Raw genomic sequence first — 18,443 nt, 5'->3', positions numbered from 1 at the left:
TTCCAACATTTGTTAAGTTTTAGATGTGTAGATCTCTCATTCACTTTGATCCTCTTTTCCTCTTATCTGAACAACGGATAACCAGTGGGAAAATAAGAGCATAAAAACTCGTTAGCTGTTCTGTATTACTGTACCCTGGTTGATCTTGAATGTCATTTGATTTACTCACCGTGTAATCACAAGCATGAGATAGAGATGACCACCTATTTCTAGTTGTTCATGGAGAATTAGGGCCTGTTTGGGACTACTTTTGTGGGAAGTACTTTTGCTCGTTCTTTTGCTATATGTGCTTTGTTATAAACACGTCGAAATTTTTATTAAACATCCAAAGAAAATTTTATGTGCATGTTGCAACTAATGCTTGTTGTACCGAGGGAACATGTTTAGCGTTCAAATCATAGTGTCCATCTTTGTATATTGAGGCATTAGAAAGGTCTTCTGAAGCTTACCAGGAGGACCATAGAAACAGATGCATCTTGGGACGGCATCCGTAGGTTGCACAAGGAAATATCAGAAGCACAACACTTTTAATTAAATAGAAGATGGCATTTAGTTGTCTTGTCCCCTAGAAGATTTAAAAATTTACATACACTTTCTAGGTTGGACAATGGATGATAACTCAACTGCTATCATAAAATCATTGCTACAAGTATCACATTGCAGTTAATTGTATGTACACTTAAAACTTTGCTCATGACATACAAAGTATTTTAACTGTCGAGTTTACTTATTTCTCTATTTTCTCTCTCTGTTGTCTCCCGCCCCCTCCCCCCTCCCCGCTCCTCGCTCCTCGCTCCTCTTCCTCCACCCCTTCCCCAATCTTGACGGGAAAACTCTACGTGCACGGTTCCATGGGCCGTTCATCTCTCTCTCTCTCTCTCTCTCTCTCTCATCAAACAAACACTATTAGATTTAAGGTAGTGGGTGAGTTAGAGTACGCTGTTATGGGGTAGGAAATTCAAAATATGTGGACAACAATGGTGCCACTTTTGTTTTTTGGCCCTTTAACGTATACCATATATTTCCTTTTTGTTAGTTTGGTAGGTATCCATTTATTATGATGTTTAATCCTTCATTGTACTATTAAGTACATTTAATACATTAAGCTTGCTTTGAGTTTGGTGCATTTAACTCAAATTTCAATTATATATGATCTTTGTCACCCATTTAGCTCACACAAAGTTTTGTGTGCTTTTTTACTTAATTATGTACCATAATATTTGCTTTAACTTGGGCTACACATTTGACCAAGACTAGCTTTTGTAATGTTTTGTTTGTGAATTAATGAATTGTGATTTGGTTCAAAGAGGACTTATATGGCATGAGTATACTGCAAATGTGGCATCACGTAGCAATGAAATAAAGATTTATGTAACCTTTTGCCCACATATTCTTATTTAATTGGCACAGGACGCCATGGTGTACCTATGCCATTCCCCTAGTTCAAATACTTTTTGCTTAGTTTAGCGGATGTGTCCTATTAAACATTATATTATGCTGAGAAAAGTTTAAACATGACATTTAAGAGGGGACCAAGCAAAGCTATATCTCATCAATCTTTTTGGCCATAACAACAGTAATTCCCATTCAATTGCCTTAATCCCAAGTTATTAGTTATCCCATCTTTAACCTCCTCAATCAAAAGTGGAGTTGGTGATATAGTTTTTGTTTGACAAACAGTATTCTAATATAACCAGTTGGTGGAGGGGGATTTGAACTCGGGTGACCTGACTAGCTGGCCTAGCTCACGTATGCAACTTAGTGATTGTGCTTGCGTTTTCATCTTCTACAGACATCCTTCGGGTATGATTAGCATGCCATTTAAAATGTCATTAAGATTAGGAAACTGATTATAACTTAGAGATTTCATGCTTTTACTCAACAAAAAATAGTCCGTACTGATAATTTAAGACGGTGGTCCTTACATATTTTCTTTTCTGCAACATGAAAGACGAATTCGGGGGTATGAGCTGCACAGGTATTACTATGGTTTTATTAACATGTAATTTTTACCTGAACTTCATCTACATTCCATAAATTAAACACTGTCATGTCGTTTTCACATTAATTATCTAAAGTTTGGGATTCGTTTTAGCACTTGTAGTACTGTTGCCTCTATTTATGCTGCATGAGATATGAATATAAATCTTGAATTATATTTAATTAAAAATGAATTAAGATGATATAAAATAAGAATTAAATAAATTTAAACCAAAGTATGCATCATCTTAACATGCTGTAGCACTGCAAATTTGATTAGAAACTAAGAACGTAACGTTCAAGAACAATAACAAGCACACACTCTGAAGCCTCTCTAAGTAGTCTTAGATTTAAGTATTTAAACAACTCATAAAGATTAACTTTGAAATTTAATTAAATGAAAGCAAATGATGGTTGTAATTGAGATCAGGCTCTTGGCTTGAGTTTTCCTTCGTTGGCAAGCTTGAAAACGCGGGCTTGAGTCGCTGCAGCCTTGTTCGATCCCAGTGCTCTGACGAAGCTGTCCCTGACTTGGTTGGTGGTGAAGTGGAACCTGTTATCCACCATGGCATTCAGCAAGGCAGCAGTTCCTTGTCTGTAGAGCTCTCCTAGCCCGTCGGTGCGGGTGTTTGAAAGGGCCTGTGGGAGGCTCATGGTGCCGGATCCGATCCCTGGAAGACTAGACACACCAAAAGAGTGGCCCAAGTTTCCCCACCAGCCCAACAGACCCCATATCAGTGTTGGGTGGCTCCTCCAGTAGCTGCAAAACATGGTAACAATTTTTGTTATTAGAGATGGAAGTGAAGTTATGCATATGTAACATTTTTGTATGTGATCATTTTATTATCTACAATATTTGGTACATTTTCAATATTTAGTTGATATTTAATCGAATTTTCAACCAAATATCAGTAATGTGCCAAATACTGTAGTTTGATATTCGTTACCAGCTAATCACTGCGTATTATGTAAATCAGTTACTTACTTGCATGTGAAGGGTGGAAGGGAGTTGGGGTCAGGAAGAAAAGGTGGAGTGGGAATAGTTGGGGTGTTCGGGTCGGTTGGTGGGGTTCCAATGACTGGGATTGGGGGGCTCACAACGACTGGGGTGGGAGGGGTACCGATTATTGGTGTGGTTGGGGGGCTGCCGCCATAAGTTGGTGGCGGAGAGTGGTAGTAACCACCACCGCTTGGAGTAGATGGAGTAGGGTTGTGGTGTGCTGGTGGGGTGCCACAGTTGGAAGGTGGTGATGGTGTAGGGTTGTGGCTTCCGCCACCTCCATGAGACCTGTGAGAGCCGCCACCGTGTGATGGTGGGCGGGAAGGAGTTCCGTGTGAACCTGCATTAGTAGGAGAGATCATGAGAACACATATTAGTGCATGCTATGACATAATATCAACTGAGAAAGAGAGAGAGAGAGACCTCCAGGGGTGCTGCCGGAGTGGGGGTCTGGTGGAGAGTAGTAGGTCTTCTGGTCTTGAACAGCGGAGGACATGACAGGGATGATCAAGTTCTGGGAGAGCAACCCAGCAACCAAAGTCCATAGGAACAAAGAGGCTGCATTGCTTCTCACTCTCCCCATTTTTGTTTAGTTACTTTGAAGAGCAAGAAATTAGGGAAAAGCAGAAGGAACGAAGGATGGTGCAGTAACTGTAGGGAGGGGAAAGAGGGTGAATATATAAGGGTAGATAGGGGAGAAGTTAATATTAGCAGGTGAAGGAGTATTGTGGTTAGTTGATGTGTTGCAGGTGCATTTACTCCTATTTACTCTCGTGTTTCTTACACACATGGTATCAACTTCTCAAGTTGCTAGCTTAGGCTTTTGAGATGCATACCATAATCTATCACTCACTCACTAACTCACTCACTCACCCACTCACTCACTCGTGGGCAATGACATAATATTGGTTATGATCTGGACAAATTATATCAGTTGGACTAGAGAGCTAAAAGGTCGTCGTACCCAGTGCACAAGGCTCCCGCTTTACGCAGGGTCTGGGAGAGGTGAATGTCGGCTAGCCTTACCCCCATTTATGGAGAGGCTGCTCCCAAGTCTCGAACCCGAGACCTACCGCTCATGGGCGAAGGCACTTGCCATCGCACCAAGTGCGACCTCTTTCTTTCTTTACATCAAGGAGACACAGGTTTTTGGTTGAATTTTGGATGATTTCCATTGATCTGAGTACATGGTATTTATACAGTTTTTATAAAGGCTTTACAACCGTTGACAATTTGCACAAGGAAAGATTCCACAACTTTACGTAAATCAGGTAGCTTAATAAGGTAAATGAATGTGATTACGAAATCATCTGTTGGACAGATAATTTCGTGGCCTGATGAGCATGATTCTCTCCATATCAAACTGGAGAATTTCCATGACATGAGTACACTATCATGAAGCGTCTTGTGTCACTAATACAATGATACTAGTAAGTTTCTTTTCATATGACATTATATGATTAACATAAGAAGTCACAGCAGTAGTATACTTGTGCCAACTTTACGTGTGCCACATGAAAGTTGTTCTCCTTTAGCTGGCTTGTTTATGAATTCAAACAATATTCTTATCTAATATAAATTAGGTTGAGCGAGATTTGAACGTAGGTGCAACAGACGAGCACATTGCTCTAACCTCCTTAGCTATCCCCTAATATGCTGCAGTGTCTTACTTTGCTATTTAAGATTAAAAATAAAACCCTGGATAGAACCTGAACCCAGTTTGAGTTAATCTCCAAAATCAATTCATCAATTTCCAATGTCATTGTCCTTGTATAAAAAACTTGAAGTAGGATAAGCTCATCCTGGTCCATATTCAACGTGAATGGATTCTGTGTTAAATCTAAGATTTATGTATTTAATTACAATTTGGTCTATGAAGTTGCTTCAGAACGAGTGGAGCTCTACCCATAAATTCATGTAAATTGCGATGGGCCACTTGAAAGATTTCTAAAGTGCTTTTCACATCCATCTCTACCATTTTCATGTTTGTGAGCTGGAAAATTGGAAACCATTCAATTCATTTGCATGAAGATCTTTGTGATGTTGTTGGATAAGGAAATTAAAACTGGACCAACACCAACACCTTGTCGGGTATCACATTTTTGAAGACTCGGTCATGGTTTCATGCAAATTCCCCACTTTGGTCCGCATATAAATTTGCAGCTAGCTAGCTCAACACATTGCGGTGGATGTTGTAGCTAGGAAAATATGTATGTTAAAGGTATGGTACATAATATTTTTTTCAACAAGTATGGTACATGTGTAACAGATGGCAATGACTAAAATTGTGTGTGTGTGTGTGTGAGAGAGAGAGAGAGAGAGAGAGAGATGAAGTGGGTTCTGTCTCAAACTTAATGAGATCTACATAGAAGTAGGTGAGATTGCACAAATGTGTTGGGAGGGGGGAGTAAAGAAGACAGCAAAGAAGGGTATTGTTTGGAATTGGATCCTCTCCTGAGTAGGAGATTAGGATCCTCTTGATCCAATAACACGGACCGTTGAATTTTAATCCAACGGCTACAAACATAGGGTCCATCTAAAAGTTATAATAATTGTAGTCATTGGATCAAAATTCAACAGCTCGTGTTAGTGGGTCAGGAGGATCATGATCTCCTGCTAAGGCGAGGATCCAATTCCATATTGTTTTAGGGTTTTGCAAATGAATTGCTTTTTCAAGTTTAAAATCCACCTTTGACCATAAAATGTTTAAGGAAAACTAATGAAAATGGTTTGAAAGTTTTGAGTTTTAACGATAAGAACAAAATAAAAGGTAAAGTGAATAGTACCAGGATTGACTTTTTAGTGTAAAAATGTGGTTTTTCGTTAAAGTGAACAGTACTGTGAGATTTTCGTTAAAATTCCATTAAGTTTAAGCACATGGAAGAACAAGAACGAAAATTCTATTATGCGTTTGATCTTGGTCATTAAGGAGAAATTTTTAGTTGTGACAGGAATACGGATGGTATACCATGTGTTTTTATGTAAGTGATGGAAATTTTAATTTTTAAGTTATTAACCTTTTAACACACATATCCCACCATTTATATAGAAACACGTGGTGTACCGTCTCGTGTGACGATCACACTGAAAAATCTCTCGTCATTGAGAGTAATGAGATTTTATCTCAAGTTTTCAACCAAAGTTTGATGGCCGTGTAAGAGGAGAGATTTTTTTGTGTGATCGGCACACGAGGTGGTATACCATGTATCACTAAACAAATGGTGGGGCATGTGTGTTAAAAAGTTAATAACTTAAAAAATTAAATTTTCTACCACTTACATAAAAGCACATGATATATTACTCGTGTTTCCGTCATGATAAAAAATTTCTCGTGTAAGAGAGACAGCTTGGCCAATGAGGATTCTGAGTTGTCACACATTTAGAGAAGGGTAACAGTGAACTGTGAAGAGCCCCAAGTTAACTTTAGCAGCAGTGATGGATAAATGGCAAGGCCTATGAAGCTAGCTAGTAGCTACTACCTTAGCTAGAAACTGTATGAGCTTTCATGTGAATTGAAATAGTAATAGGGTTTTTGGTGGCAGTTGAAAGCATTAATCCCATAAAACTCTTCTAGCTATTTCAACACCTCTGGTTGGTTTTGCCTCACATTTTGACTCCCAATGGCATTTTTTAGCCATCAAAGCCCAAATTTATGATTGTTTATTTCATGTGGGAAAATACTACAAAACTTCTGTCTCTCCTTCTAGGAGAGTATATTCTCGTATGATAAGGCTCTACATAATGAAATGGGTTGGCAAACAAGTTTGGGCGAGATAAACTTTACTAACGTTGTTTGAATAGGGCAACTTTCACACTAACAAGATCAAAATACAAGGTAATTTTTGTAAGAAATTTCCTACATGTGACAGGAGTCGGACACTCATACTGAATTTCAAATGAGTCAAAGAACAATGGGTTTGACCAATGCTAACAATATAACAATCAAGATTAATGACATAACCTAATCATTCTAAATTAAAAGACTAATTTGCTACGTTGTAAAATCAGTTTTTCTTGACCCAGACCTTTCCTAGAATTCCCATTACGATCCCATTTGGTTTTCTTGGGAGAGGAGAGGGGGTTTCATTGTCCCTCTAAACGGATCGGGTTTATTGGGTTTGGGTCGGGTTGAACCCGACCCGTTAAGCTAACGGGTCACTCGAACCCAACCTGTTAAGCTTAATGGGTCACCCGAACCCAACCTGTTAAGCTTAACGGGTCACCCGTTTCACCTGTTAACCTTTTTTTTTTTTTTTTTTTATACACGTTTCATCCAAATCAATTACACCTGTTCTAGCATTCTAGTGCTTGTGCTAGCCATCTCCTTCCTTCATTCGGTTTGTGTGCATATGCAAGTCATGGAGTGATTTAATGAACACCTGGAGCTTTATTACGATGCCTAAGAACACAAGATTGGGAATGTCACAAAACATGTTTATGTCTGTCATGTCTATTTTGCCTCAAGAACTAAATGAAACAACTACAACCACGACCCATGGTTGCAACAAGCGTTGTTGATCAATAAACCAGGGGGTTGCCGCATATAAACTTCCTCACTCAAAGAACCATGTAGAAACACATTTTGGACATCAAGTTGATTAATAGGCCAATTAAAATGGATAACAACTGATTAAATTAACGTGACACTAGCATGATTGTGTTTTTATATAATAGAATTTGACTTTCTATCAATTACACGCGTCTCTGAATCTTAACATAGATAAGGAAATTGTTTAAGTAAAACACAATAATTCTCTTTCTCAAGTCTCAATCAATGTCTCACTACAGAGTCTACAGTGGCTCTATTTCTTCTTGCATTGCATGATTGCATTCTCTATTGCTTTTTTGCCAACCTTCTTCTTGCATTGCATCCTTTGCTTGATAAGCTCATATTTATATATACTTTACATCAAATTCACTTGTCTTTTCTTAGTTAGTTCCTTAGAGCACGTTTAGTATTCTACTTGAATCCAACTTTTTAAACTCAAAAACAATTTTCAAGTTTTAGGCCTTAAAAACTTGTTTGGTAGGACTATTTTCAAAAACTGAACTCAAGACTAACTCAAAAATATAGTCTATTCTCTAAAAACACAAAAGGTGAGTTTTTAAACTTAAATTCACTCTTTTCTTTTCTCTCCCTCCTCCCCTCTCACTCCAAAGCTATCTCTCTCTTTTCTTCTTTCTCTCTCCCCTCTCACTCCAAAGCTATCTCTATCTTTTCTTCTTTCTCTCTCCCCCTTCTCTTTTTCTTTTTCTTTTTTTACCCTTTTCGTCTCTCATCCAATCCGCTATCTTCATTCTCTCGATTCTTTCTCTCACTCATCTTCCTCTTTATCTCCTTCGATCTTCTCACTTCTTTTTTTGTCCTCCAATCATCTCTTACTTTCTTTCCTCCTCTCTCCTCTCTCTTGACCCACTCTTTTTGGATCTCTTTGTCCAGTTTAAGTTGTAAGATTTAAAATTTTTAAATTGCATACCAAACAAGTTTTTGAGTCTTAAAGAAAATTGTTTTCAAGAAAAATTTTTAAGAAATGTTTTGAGAAATTATAAAAATTTCAAATAGGATACCAAACAAGCCCTTATATTTTTGAGCTATTTACTTTGTTTTTGTGTTTTCTAGGATTTGTCAAGCAAAGAAAAGAAAATAGCACAAGTTGGATTATAAGTAACAAATTCGTCAAAACTGCCTGTGCAGGTCAACTGACTTTGGAAGCAAGTTGTGAACACCTCAAAATGAATTAGAGAATGAACCTTCTATGCTTGGAAAGCTACCGATGTCTATTTTTTGGAGCATTTCGCAGATTGTTAATATCATTTTTGTAGAAGAAGTTATGGCCGTTTTAACACTGAAAGGTTCACAAGAGACTGGGAAGTTTGTAACTGCAATGAAAGCAATCAACCCAATAAATCTAGCAGCCAAAACTGATGCAGCCAAGAACAAGCCAGCTGATACCTATTCAAATATCAGAGGAAATGAAAATTCTGATGAGGATTAAGAGGGAGTAATTGGCATAAAGGCTACCCAAAGAGTTACAATTGTTTTACCATTTCCTCTCACTTATTGCCATCACTAAGTGGCTGTTAATGGGTGAGTTAAGGAGAAGAAAATGGGGCAGCAAGTTAAAAAGGGGAAAGGGTGCAGGTTGCAGGGTTGGAAAAAAAAGAGAAAGGAAAAAAATAGAAAAGAAAGAGGACAAGGCAGCTTTGTGGAAAGGAAGGAAAGGAATGAGGAAATATTGGCATTCTCTTCTCTAGGTTTTGTCTTCTCAAACTCATGTCTTTCTTTTGGTTTTATTTGATAATAATGTGTAACTAAATTCTTAGTAGTTAGTGGCTGTTTTGAAGCCCCTAATATGATTGCAAGTTTGTTATGACATTTTGTTTGAATTACTTTTATGAATTGATGAAAATTGATTCACTACTTGTCTCATTGATGAATTCTTTATGTGTTTTCTACGGATGCATACTTAGTAAGCATATCTAGGATTCTAAAGCTATGAATATGTGTGTGCCTGCCCTTGTCGAATGAGGACCTACATATGTTCTAGTGTAGTACTTGTTAATTGCGATTAACATGTGAACCAATTTCTAGGATAAATAAGACAACACCAGTACTTACGATGCCTTGTAATGACTCAAACTCTTTTCGTTCTTAATGATTTCTACTTGTTAAATCTATGAACACGCCATTCTAGATTGCATGCTAGGGACTAAGTTAAGTTGAAAACGCCATTCTCTTAACATACTACATAAGAAAGAGTAATAGGTTGAGTTCTAACATTGAGCCAACTTGAGCATCTTCATCCGGAAATAAAAGGAATTTAAATGAAACATAACATATTTGCATGATTATTTGGTGGTGGATAGCAATTCCCCTAACTCGTTTTTCTTAATTTGTGAACTACTTAAAATTTGTTTCTGTCTTGTTTTTGTTCAATTTAATTTAAATAGAAAATCAACTCCAAAAATCCCAAATATTTGTAGAAGTGTAGCTCTGTGTGTCTAGTATCTTCATATAAAATTTCGTAGAATTTAGGTAATTGTAAGTTGGTCTTATAATTATTTTTCGATGGCTGGTCAATAGGGACAACAACCAGTTTTTGTGACATTTTAAGTAGTTAGATAAAACAATCTTCTGCGGGAAATACCATTATTTTCATATGCTACAATTGAAAAATCTTAGTGTTAATGAGGAAAATCAATAGGACATTTGTGTGCTACTTTGTGGTGTGCTTTTAATCTTATCACTGCTCATTTTTTACCTTCAACATTCACCTTAAGTGAAATCTCCTTGACAAGTGAAATTTCCATTAGTAAGAAGCTTGTCACAATAAAAGTAAGCATTAATCTTGCACAATCCATCCTAATCATTAAACATTACAGAAAAATATCTTTAAAAGAACAAGTTAAAATACATACCATGCTTAATCAAGACTAATACTATTGGAGCATTGTCCTGATTTTTCGTTAAGGCTCAAGTGAAAAATTTCTTTAGCGAGTTCTTCCAAGTCAGCACCCTCTTTCTCTAAAGCTAAACATAAAAGGAAAAAAATGAAAACAATTATAACCTATTATATGAGGAAAAAAGTACAAAGTAATATAAAATTTACCTTCTTTGCCAAAAAGCCAATCTCTAGTACATAGCAAGGCTTGAACGGTTTCAGGCAACAAAGAACTTTGATATTGATCAAGCACCCTACCACTAATACTAAATGCTGATTCCAAGGCAACAGTTGATATAGGAATTGTTAAGACATCAGAAGCCATACGAGAAAGTACGGGGTAACGAAATTGTTCCACCTTCCACTATGAAAGAATATCCAACTCTTGTTTTCTATCGAGTCTCTTTTCTTCAAGATATAGATGTAATTTAGTTTTTTCAACTGAAGTTGACCCATCTTGGTAAATATTATCAAATTCCTACGTATAAAAATAAAATAGAAACAAAGGCATCAACGTACAATATAAAGATGCATATAAAAAGTATAAAAAGAGGAATAACAAATATAAATACTACCTCAAAAAGTTTATCTCCAACTTTTATTTGAGTAGGAGTTTGATTAATTGGGTTGGATACAAGAAGATGAGAGAACTCGTCCATGTAACGAGCAAAGAGTGCAAACAATGTGCCACTAACATCCTTCAAATTACACACCTCGGCATTAACGAATTGCAAACTCAATACTTTTAACTTCATGAGCCTTAACAAATCACAATGAATGAGACAAGTTTAGCCTTTGATTCGATCTTCGTAATGTGTAGATTTATGGATTATGTTGTTGATCCAAGGGCCGTTGGGGCTTGATCTTGAAGGTTGACGAACGGATTTTCAAGGGGCTTTTGGGTTTGAACTTGAAGAAACGGTTGTGCGGATTTCTTCAAGGGGCTTTTGGGCTTAATCTTAAAGGTTGATGGGTGAACAGATCTTCAAGGGCTTTTGGGCTTGATCTTGAAGAACGGTTGGATGTGTGGATTTGTTGATGTTGTTGATCCAAAGGGCTGTTGGGGCTTGATCTTAGGATGAACGGACAATGAACGATGAACACTTTCTTCGAGGGGCCGTTGGGGCTTGATTTTGAATTGGTGGAAGTTCTTCAAGGGGCGTTGGGGCTTGATCTTGAAGGAGGATTTGACGAAGAACGAAGAGAGCTTTCTTGATCTTTCGGGATTTGCATGGGAGCTTTAGAGTTTCAAAACTTCAAGGTTTTGGAGTAATGTGAATTGGTTATGAATTGGTCCTCCCAAAATGAATGAAATGGCCTTGTATTTATAGAATTTTTCAAGGCCTAATTTTGAATATAATATTCAGATGAAATAAATCATTTCTGCCAGGTGTTGACACGTGTCCTTATTTGATGACTTTTCTGATTTATTTTGATTTTTTCGTTTAGTCATACACTAAGTGTAAAATTTATGTGACACATGAACGTTGAAATTGTAATTATTTGTCAACATTTATTTCACCAAAATTTTGATGCCTACAAATGCCCCCACTTCAAAGCGCGTCGTATACATGTGCTTGTCACGTGTAGGATATGCATTTTGAAGTCCCTTAATGTAGATGTCGATCCAAGGGCCATCGATGCTTGATCTTGAATTGGGCTGGAGATTTCTTCAAGGGCCGTTGAGGCTTAATCTTGAATTGGGCTGGAAGTTTCTTCAAGGGTCGTTGAGGCTTGTTCTTGAACTTTGTTTGAAATTTCTTCAAGGGCCGTCAAGGCTTGATCTTGAATTAAATTGGACCACAAAGAGCTTCACGTGGTAGATGATCTTTGGCTTTGGTAGTGGATGAATCGGCAAGTATTTTGTTGCATTTGTTGACTTTCCATAGCTTTGATCTTTAACTGGGTTGGAGGATTTTCTGGTTTCCTCCAACTGTTGACTTTCCACAGGCTTATTCTTGAACTGGGCTGAGAAGTTTCTTCTGCTAGACTTACCCCAAAATGTCTGGATTTACTCCTTTTATCTGGAGCTGAATTTGGTTCAAGGATGGTGGACACTTGATCTTGAATTGGACGTGATTTCTTCAAGTTGGTGACTTGATGTTTAAGGATTTGATTCAAGGGTGGTGAATCGGTACGTGCAGCTCACAACGCCTAGCGAGTCGACTCAAGAATTTAAGGGTCAAAACAAATCCGCCAAATCTAGAGTACTTGCAACCCTGACGATATGAGATATTTTTGCTTTTGAAGAAGTAGCAGATGAATCGGCACGTGTTTTGCTGTGCTTGTCTCAAAATCTTAATCTTTCTCCCAGTCTGGTTCTCAACCATTTTCTTCCAACCCAAGAAAATGCTTAACACCTCACTCTTGTGCTTCATAGTGTAGACCCAAGACCTTCTTGAATAATCATCAACAAAGGTCACGAACCAATGTCTACCACTCAAAGAGGGAGTCTTTGTAGGACCCCAAACATCCGAATGCACATAATCAAGAATTCCCTTCGTCTGATGTACAGCAGTACCAAACTTCACTCTAGTTTGCTTGCCTAAGACACAATGCTCGCAGAAATCAAGCTTACAAGTCGTGGCACCTTTTAGAAGACCTTGTTTCACAAGCCCTTGTAGAGCTTTCTCACCGGCATGGCCTAATCTCATATGCCACAATCTAGTAGTATCTGAATCAGATGTGCCCATATTTTTAGAGACTACAGATGCTTCACCTGTCACAGTGCTTCCCTGCAATAAATACAAATGGCCACATCTAGGAGCTTTCATCACAACAAGTGCACCATAAGTAACTTTCAATGTCTGTCCATCTGAATGAAACCTGAAACCCTTGGATTCCAAAGTACCCAAAGAAATAAGATTTTTCTTCAAATTCGGTACATACCGAACACCTGTCAACTCTTTAACCATGCCATCATGCAACTTCAAACGAACTGTACCAATCCCTTTTGTTGTGCAAGGATTGTCATCTCCCATAAACACAACGCCACCATCAAACTCTTTCAAGCTTGAAAACCAATCCTTGTGAGGAGTCATATGATGAGTACAACCCGTATCCAACACCCACTTAGTAGCACAATCAAATGATGAGGAAGTGGTTAAAGCAAAATCAGAAAAATCTGTTTCAACCTCAGCAATATTAGCTTCAGAACTTTCTTTTCCTTTGGTCTTCAATTTGGGACAATCTTTCTTCCAATGGCCCTTATTACGACAAAAGGCACATTCATCCATTTCCAAAGGTTTTCTACCTTTAGAGTTTCCTCTAGGTCGAGACTGTGATTTTTTCCTGCTAGAAGATGACATTCTCTCCGATGATCTACCTCTAACAAATAAAGCTTCAGAGGTACTATCATGATTTTTATCTCTATGCCTCATTTCATAATTCATCAAGGCATTTGACACATCTTCAAATTTCACAGTTTCTTTACCATGCATAATAGTGGTAACAAAATGCTCATAAGAGTCCGGCAAGGAATTCAACAATATTAAGGCCTTATCTTCATCCTTAATATCCTCATCTAAATTTAACAAGTCGGCAATCAACTTATTAAAAGCATCAAGATGTCTAATCATTTTTGTACCTTCTTTGTATTGGAAGCGGTAGAGTTTTTTCTTCAAGTGTAGCCGGTTCTCTGCACTCTTCGTCATATACTTGTCTTCCAATTTTTGCCACAACACACTTGCTACCGTCTCCCGCATCACAAAATACTTCTGAGTTTTTGCAAGGCACAACCGAATTGAAGAGCAAGCCCACAAATTTAATTTCTCCCATTCCGGCTTCGACATAGCTTCTGGCTTCTCTCCCAAAGCGGTAAGTAGATCTTGTTGAGCCAACACATCTTTGACCTCACATTGCCACATCCCAAAGTTGTTTGTGCCATCAAACTTTTCCACTTCGAACTTTGCATTTTGCACCGTAGTTCTTGCAAACCCGGAGCTGCTTCCAAAAGGATTTTCATCTTGCCCATCTGACATCTTTGGCAACTAGACAGTACCCAAGAGCAACCAGTGCTCTGATACCAATTGTTGTGCTAGGATAGCACCAAACCCGTTGGAACCAACTCAAGCTAAGCCACAGAAAATTTATCAAATGAAATGCAATAACAAAATATTAAAGAACACCAAGATTTTAACGAGGTTCCTCAACAGTCAGTGTAACTGGAGTACGTCCTCGGAGCAGTAGGAGCTCACCCAATAATCCACTATCAACCAAATGGGAGTTTACAAAGTGTTGGCAATCTCACAACCCAAATAACCCAATACACCCAATAACTCTCACACTCTAAAGAAACAAATAGAGAAAGAAATATAGTGATTAATTTCTCCTCTATACAAAGCTCAAAGCTATTACAACAATAACACTTTGATGGAGTGAGAACTATCCAATGAAAGGAACAACAACTCCTTCTCTGAAAATGGTACTGCAGCAGTACCTTCTTTCTCTCCCTCTCTTCTCTTCGGCTCTCTAATTTTTCTGCTCTCTATTTTCTTCTCTTCACAACAAAAGCAGCAATTGCTGCTAAATCATTCATTCAAGTCACCCCGTGACTTCCCACATGGACCAAAGAAAACTTTAGACAAATTCACTTTTCTTTTCCCCAAAACAAGAAAACATAATCATGTTGTCCTTTCCCTTTTTTTTTCTTTTGGTTTGTTTATTAGGAAAGGTGATGGCCACTTGGCCACAATTCAACAATCCGCACTCGGGCTATAATTGGGTGTGGTACTAAGAGAAGGAGATTGTATTATGTCGATGATGTGGCTTCTGACATAGTGAATCAAGTACATAGTGGGAATGGTGACAAAATTAAGAAGATTTGTTATGGCATCAGCGGCTTGGGCATGCGTCATTTGGCTATTTACAAAAGTTGGTTTCGTCATTATTTACTGGTTTTTCAAACTCTGAACTAGAGTGTTATGTATGTACTCTAGCAAAGAGTCATCAAACCTTTTATTCATTGAGTTCAAACTGTTCCTTTTAAATTAGTGCATTTTAATGTGTGGGGTCCTTCCGTTGTTTCAACTATGCATGAAATTTGATGGTTTGTGTTATGGGTGAATGATTATACTAAGATGACTTGGCTCTATACAACAAAACGCAAGAGCGATGTTATTGGAATTGTTAAGAATTTTCATCAGATGATTCAGAATCAGTTTTTGCTTCCTATTAAAGTGCTTCGCTCCGATAATGACTGCATTCTTCCTTTTCCCTTCAAATGAAAACGCAGTGTCTCTGGCAAACCATAATTTGCATGTTCCATCAAAATGATCCACAATAAAGTCACCATAAGGAGGTCCTCTCCAAGTAACAAAAAACTCATCTTGGCTAACTAAATTTCCAATCTCAACATGTACATCAGATAACTTGAATGGAAATATATCCACCCTCCTCCTATTCAAGAAAGATGGATTCTCAGGGCCAACTTTCAATGGTTCATTGTTGTAAAAAAGTTGAGAACGCCCTGCTGCATCCATAGCACAAGCCACGGAACTAGGCAAGGCAAAATGCACAAATGCATGAGGCTCCACCACGGTATAATCATTTGATCTTTATATTTGAAGTGTCAGTGAGACCAAAATCTGGAAAGGAGTGTTGAGGGGTCCAAGAAGTTTTCAACCTGCACAAATATACAAGCCCAATGTACTGTTCCAAGTACTTTACAAGATCAGGCACAATCACATGTCTACCAAATCCGCCAATACTAAGTTGAGTTACCACTGTGCTTGTTTCGCTTGCTCCAGATTCCATTTTCTCTACAAATATTTACTGCCTGACGCAAAAGAAAATGAAAAACCAGATCAGTAAGCCTGATACGAATGAACAAACATGTACGTGAGCAGATACAGTAAAATAGATCAATATTCATACAAAAATTCAACCACCAAAGCCATCATCTGGTAACGAAAAACCAAAAAAGGTTCCTCGGCAACCATGACCAAGAAGGATGGGAAAAGTTTCATTCTCTTGTATGACAAAAGCTAAAGAAAAATAACACGCAAATTGTGACAATCATTCATGAAATACTTACTGATCAGAAACACCCAAAGATTGAGGTTGTAAAATCAATCAGTAAATCAAACTGCATGGGATAATAGAAAACCCAATACAAAACGCAATGTCTGGGCGAGATAAAGTAAGGTAATGTAGACCACCAACCATGCTGCGATACAATGCAGGGTCCCGAATGGAATCACCATCATGAGCAGACAAGCGAGTAGAAGATAGAAACGGGTGGGGCTAGGCTTTCAGAGATCCATCTTAAACTTCTTTAATAAATCTGTAGCATAGCGAGATTGAGACAAAGACAGCTGATTTTCTTTTCGTGTGACTTCCATACCAAGAAAGAAAGCAAGGTCCCCAGCTCGCGACTTGCATATGTAGCACAAAATCAGTCGATAAACGGGTGAATAGCATTAGAGTTAGAACTTGATACAATCAAGTCATCCAGATAGACAAGAACGTATAACGGGTGTGGAGGAATGTTGAATGAACAAGGACGCATCTGATTGGCTGTGGAAGAAGCCTAGGCCACGCAATAAAAAGTGTAAACGTTAAAACCAAGCACGAGGGGCTTGTTTCAGTCCATATAGAGCTTTCGAAGATGACAAACATGCGTGTAGCATTGGAGATCAACAAAACCAAGCGGTTGTTTCAGATAGACCTCCTTTTGCAAGATTCCATTTAACAATGCATTCCGATCATCAAGTTGCTGCAAAGTCCATTTCTTGGAAATAGCTAAGGCAAGGATGGTTTGAATGGTGCCTGTTTTGACAGCTGGACTAAATGTTTATGCATAATCAAGACCTTATTGTTAATTATAACCTTTAGCACCCAGTCATGCTATGTGTCGTTCAATATTCATATGGGGAGTGACAGGCACAAGGGATCAAGTATGGTTCTAGTGAAGGGCCTCATACTCTTCCAACATGGCTTGCTGCCAATGCGAATATTTGGAGGTTTGGGTGTTGCTTGATGGCTCAAAGGACAAAGGGTCATGAAGTGCAGGTGATAATCCATGTGGGAGCGGATATCGATCGGAGCCATAAATCAAGGTATTTACATTTCTGAATTTTTGTGGCTGAGGATATGAGTCTGGAGAGTCTGATGAAGTGATGCTGTGGCTGAAAGTCGGCAAGAAAGTACACGGTGCCTGCGGTGCCAATGCCGTAGAGGATGGGGAAGTGGAAATCAGCGTTGAAGCAGGGCTAACCCCTTTCAACAATATGGCAATGCTTTCGTTCCACAGTTCCATTTTACTGTGGCCTATAAGGACAAGAAAAGTGTTGAGTTATACCATGCTGTTGAAGAAAGGTACAAAAAGCATGACTAGTGAGCTCACGGCCACCATCGGTTTGTATGATATTAGTGTTACTAAACCTGTTCTCAGCCATCATTTTAAATGTCACAAAGGTAGACATGATATCCGATTTTCGGGCAAGAGGAAATAACCACATAAACCGAGAGAAATCATCCACAATTGATAAGTAAAACTTGTACCCAAAATTTGATGAAATAGGGGCAGGTCCCCATACATCAAGATGCAAAAGTTCAAAATACCGGAAGATGTATGAGTGTAAGAAGTAAAGGGGAGTCTACAAGCTTTGCCCAAAGGGCATGTATGGCATGCTGTATTTGAATTCACTGGACCACTAATGGGTTAAAGTGGTACTTACTTACCAATACATTAAATATACCACTTAGAAGAATGACCAAGGAGAGCATGCCATACATTGCGGGTTGTTCGTTTGCCATGGAAAGCGATTTTTGGTGTAACTTAAGATTAGCCGAAATGCAGTCTCCATAATTATGCCAAGAAGAAGCACATGTCCTGTCCTCTTCTCCTTCACACGAAAAGAAATATCATCCGTCTCAAAGTAGCAGAAATTATCATGACAAAATCAACGAATGGACAACAGATTCTTTTTTATAACAGGGACGTATAATACATCAGTGAGAGAGAGAACCATGTGAACATGATAATGATGACTCGCTAATACGAGAGATACTGTGTAGGG

At 38.3% G+C, this 18,443-nt stretch overlaps 1 protein-coding gene across 1 annotated transcript; it reads right to left on the bottom strand.

The window, feature by feature from the left end:
* Positions 1–2,219: 2,219 nt before the first annotated feature.
* Positions 2,220–3,645, bottom strand: LOC126582744 (protodermal factor 1-like). Its single transcript, XM_050246924.1, has 3 exons — positions 3,404–3,645; positions 2,966–3,320; positions 2,220–2,740 (listed from the first exon to the last, which is right to left on the bottom strand). Exons 1-3 carry the CDS (start codon positions 3,561–3,563, stop codon positions 2,407–2,409), a joined length of 849 nt encoding a protein of 282 aa, XP_050102881.1. The 5' UTR covers positions 3,564–3,645; the 3' UTR covers positions 2,220–2,406.
* Positions 3,646–18,443: the final 14,798 nt, after the last annotated feature.

The sequence above is a fragment of the Malus sylvestris genome, chromosome 9, assembly GCF_916048215.2.
Source record: "Malus sylvestris chromosome 9, drMalSylv7.2, whole genome shotgun sequence".
Lineage (NCBI taxonomy): Eukaryota > Viridiplantae > Streptophyta > Magnoliopsida > Rosales > Rosaceae > Malus > Malus sylvestris.
This window is presented reverse-complemented; position numbering and strand designations above follow the sequence as displayed.

What these genes read in the sequence shown, in the direction of transcription:
- LOC126582744 (XM_050246924.1), bottom strand. Translation starts at nt 3,563, where the DNA reads ATGGGGAGAGTGAGAAGCAATGCAGCCTCTTTGTTCCTATGGACTTTG. An exon ending in CTCCGGCAGCACCCCTGGAG is followed by an intron (nt 3,321 to 3,403) that starts GTCTCTCTCTCT and finishes CTACTAATGCAG; the next exon opens with GTTCACACGGAACTCCTTCC. An exon ending in CTTCCACCCTTCACATGCAA is followed by an intron (nt 2,741 to 2,965) that starts GTAAGTAACTGA and finishes CATGTTTTGCAG; the next exon opens with CTACTGGAGGAGCCACCCAA.